The sequence below is a fragment of the Lupinus angustifolius genome, unplaced genomic scaffold (assembly GCF_001865875.1).
Source record: "Lupinus angustifolius cultivar Tanjil unplaced genomic scaffold, LupAngTanjil_v1.0 Scaffold_2_247, whole genome shotgun sequence".
Lineage (NCBI taxonomy): Eukaryota > Viridiplantae > Streptophyta > Magnoliopsida > Fabales > Fabaceae > Lupinus > Lupinus angustifolius.
The window spans coordinates 5,558-9,497 of NW_017716656.1; the positions used below are offsets into that span (position 1 = coordinate 5,558).

General features: G+C 30.6%; 1 protein-coding gene across 1 annotated transcript; it reads left to right on the forward strand.

The window, feature by feature from the left end:
- Nucleotides 1–3,438: 3,438 nt before the first annotated feature.
- On the forward strand, nt 3,439–3,933 carry LOC109337191 (36.4 kDa proline-rich protein-like; the record flags this gene model as incomplete). Its single annotated transcript, XM_019574112.1, has 1 exon — nt 3,439–3,933. A coding segment is annotated over exon 1 (495 nt), but the record flags the coding sequence as incomplete, so codon positions are not given.
- Between the last annotated feature and the right edge of the window lie 7 nt (nt 3,934–3,940).

The following is a 3,940-nucleotide window of genomic DNA, read 5'->3' on the forward strand; positions in this document are numbered from 1 at the left end:
GAATTCGTCATAAGATAAGGTTGAAGTAAAAATGTTCTTGGCCTTAAGGTCATGTTGGACCTTTCTTTTCTCAATATCTGTCCATAAGCGTTTAGGCTTTTCTTTAGACTTGCCGTCTACCATATGAAGTAGAATGTATGGACCATTGACAAAGGAATCCCAAATGTCCGTGTCTATTGCCTCGATATAGATTATAAGGCGAACCTTCCAATAGACATATTTTGACAACCGAGATTGAAAATTAAGTGCACAAATGTTTAGACATCGATTATAATATGACTATATTAGTATTACAATCTTAGTAGGAATGCATATATTAATTTATATATGGTAAATACCTATATACTACGAGAATAATTGAATCGTAAAAATCATAAAAAACATTATACATATTTATAAGAAAAGAGACAATGAACAAATAAAAGAGCACATTGGTTACGGTCCATCTTCGATGTTCTACAGCTTCCACATAGCGATAAATTGAAGGAATACAATGAGAGTTGAGTACCACAACAGGTAAGTTGGAAAACATAAACAAACAAACTCATCGCTCATGTATAAAGAAACATGGCTTGCATCTATTATTGGAGTGTCAAATTTGATTTCAATATTACGCAAAACTTGTCAATAAAATAGTATATGTTTTAGATATAGGGAAACTGCTAACAAATATGTAATATAGTTAGCATGTCTAAAATGCTATTTGAATAGACTTACTTGCTAAACCCGTACTACATCGATTACTCAATCAAACAGTATTAATAGGGTTACGTTTCATCGCAAAAGTCTAACTATAACAATATTATGAGTTCAACTCATCACAATGTTATAAATGTAATGAATATTTGAAGACCAAATTTGCAGTGTTTGAATTTTCTTCATCCAATACTCACATAGAAAGGCCTAAAAACCGAAAAATCATAGAAAAAAGTAGGAGGACAAAAAGACATCTGATTTGAAACGCACAAAACAAGCTCAATTTCATTATAAGACATTTTTTTTTAAATTAAACATTTTCACAAAAGTTAATATTAATTTAAAAATATTAGATTGAGAATTGTATGAATGATTGCAATTAGTGTCATCTCTTTTCTTTTTATGTGGGTTGAGAAGCGGCCTTGTTAATTAGTATTGCCTCCACCATCTCCCAAACTAGAAAAGGAGATCTATAATTTACTTATTATATTCTAATCTCACTTAATTAAAATTATACCAACTTATTAACCAATTTTCAATCATGAAATATATAGTCTTGATTATCCTATTGCATCTAAGGATACTTGGTAGCTATATAAAATCATGTCACACACCCTAATTCAATATTTAATATATAAATTAAGGGTATAAACTGGTCCATGCGATTAGCGAAAGTACTGTTTAAATATGGGTGTTTTGGGTGCTAATATGTTGTCTGATGCATAATGAACTCCCAAACTTAGATGTCCAATTCTATGTCCATATTTTGCAAGTTTGGCATAAAGACAGTTTTATAAGTTTAGACCGACAAATATACAGTAGAAACTCTAAATCATTTGGAATAAGGTTGATTTGCTTTCTGCATCCTCCTAAGTCATGTTATAGATGATCCATTAAAAATAAGGCTGCGATACTTGCTATGCGTCTCACCCATTTTCGCGATTTTCAATGTGTTCCCTTGTCATTCGCATGCACCCTTTACACGTACACCTTTCAACCACAAACATATGACTCATGCAGAATTTCGTGCAACACCACCACACTCCTACCATCAACAACTTGCCCTCTTTCTACGAATGCATCATCGTTTTTCCTTACCAATTCTTACACGACTCTAGTGCCTCTATAGCCCTCCATTTATGTGCGATGAGGTGCATTTAAACATCTTCTTTCTTTAATTTCTAATTTCCATTTTTATTATTATAATAATAAATCTATGATTAAATTTGTATAAATTATAATTGTAATATAACAAAAATCATAGTTTTTAATTATAATACTAAGGTCAACATAAATTAATTAATATATGTTAGTAATTAATGAGGATTATTAATTAATTAGGTAAAGCATAATTATTTTACTTTTGTGATTCTTTTTCATTAAAAACCGTTCTTAACAATATATAATAAATGATCTTATAAAAAATAAAATGAATTTATTATCATTTCTCATGCATGATAATTAGTAATAAACTTCTATTAAAATAAATGATAATTTATCTAAAATAAATTATAATAAAGATGTAGAAAAGGTCATAATTTCACTTATTTTCATGGACCATTTTTTGAAAGGTCGTGATACACTGCCACTATTAGTTAAGATAAAATCGCAAATTGAATATAATTAAAATAATATAAAAAATCTTTTTGTATAATATAAAATTTTTAATATTTAAAAAGGTAAGAATTTTAAAATCTTTGAAATAATATTAAAAATAATACTATTATAAAATATTTTATTTAACTACACATAATGAATACCATATCAAATAAGCATAAATCTTTTCTTAATTAATTTCAAAAATACAAAAAATATTATCACATCAAGATTGAAGGAAAGGCCGTGGGTACTCACTACATTTCCACAACTCATCATTCGAACATTCTTGATATATCGCTTCTATTATATAAAACAATTAAAATACACCCAATCAATCAAACAAATTTCTAGCAAGAATTATGTAAGTCTGCATTCTAGATTGCATAAAATCGAGCCATGTGAATACTATAAGAACAAACAATAATGTGCAATGACTACAATTAGAATTTAGGTATATAAACTTATTTAAATATTTCATTTCACAATTATGTATGAGAGGAAACCAGAAATTACTACCATTAAATAAATAATTTTGACCAACGAATACTTCAACATTAGGTTTTGGAATCATATATATTCCACACAAACAAACAAAAAATCTAATCAAACAAAATCTTATGTCTTTTCTTTAAGGTTAAAGAAAAATAACAAGTAATCTTGTATCATTTCAATGGACATAAATCATGTATATCCACTATTAATGTCCTTGTATATTTGCCACCAATGAGAAACAAACACCTCCTATACTCTTATAACCTTTTTGTTAACTTAATTTATCACGAGCTAGTTGTTTTTATTGGTGGCAATGAAAACATATAATATTGGTTATAGAAGATTTTTGTTCTATTTCGACCTCACAATGTTATCGTTTGCTAGGTTTTCACCATCAATCCAATCCAAAACAACTTCCTAAAATACTTTTGGGCCGTATTATTCCCAAATTCAAATATAATATTAATGCACAACTCAAAGAATTTTTTTTTTTGAAATCTTGTATGTTCGGAGTAGGGTGAGTCTCATGTGAAAACTAAATTTACCAAGGTGATTGGTATGTTAAATGATAAATAAGAAAAGTATAAAATAGAAAGCATTTGATTTGTTTAGAGCATAATCAAAACCCACTTTCAAGTTAAGTTGGGGAAAATGGGGTCTCTACTTGTCTCAGGTTCTGTTTGTCTTGCATTGGCCATAATATTCTTCAGTTTACCATCTGAAGCAAATAATGTTTACCTTCCATCAAAGTCAAGTCGCAAGAAACCGTATAAACCACCCCTCATTCCTATCCCGGTGATCGTCTCTCCACCATCATCTCCAGGACAAGAGCACGAGTCCCAATCTCCACCCCAACCATCCGAAGCAAATGACATTTACCTTCCATCAAAGTCAAGTCGCAAGAAACCCTATAAACCACCCCTCATTCCTATATCGGTAATCGTCTCTCCACCATCATCTCTAGGACAAGAGAACAAGCCACACTCTTCACCACAACCATCCAAAGCAAATGACGTTTACCTTCCATCAAAGTCAAGTCGCAAGAAACCCAATAAAACACCCCTCATTCCTATCCCGGTGATCGTCTCTCCTCCATCATCTCCAGGACAAGAGCAAGAGCCCCACTCTCCACCGCAACCATCCGAAGCAAATG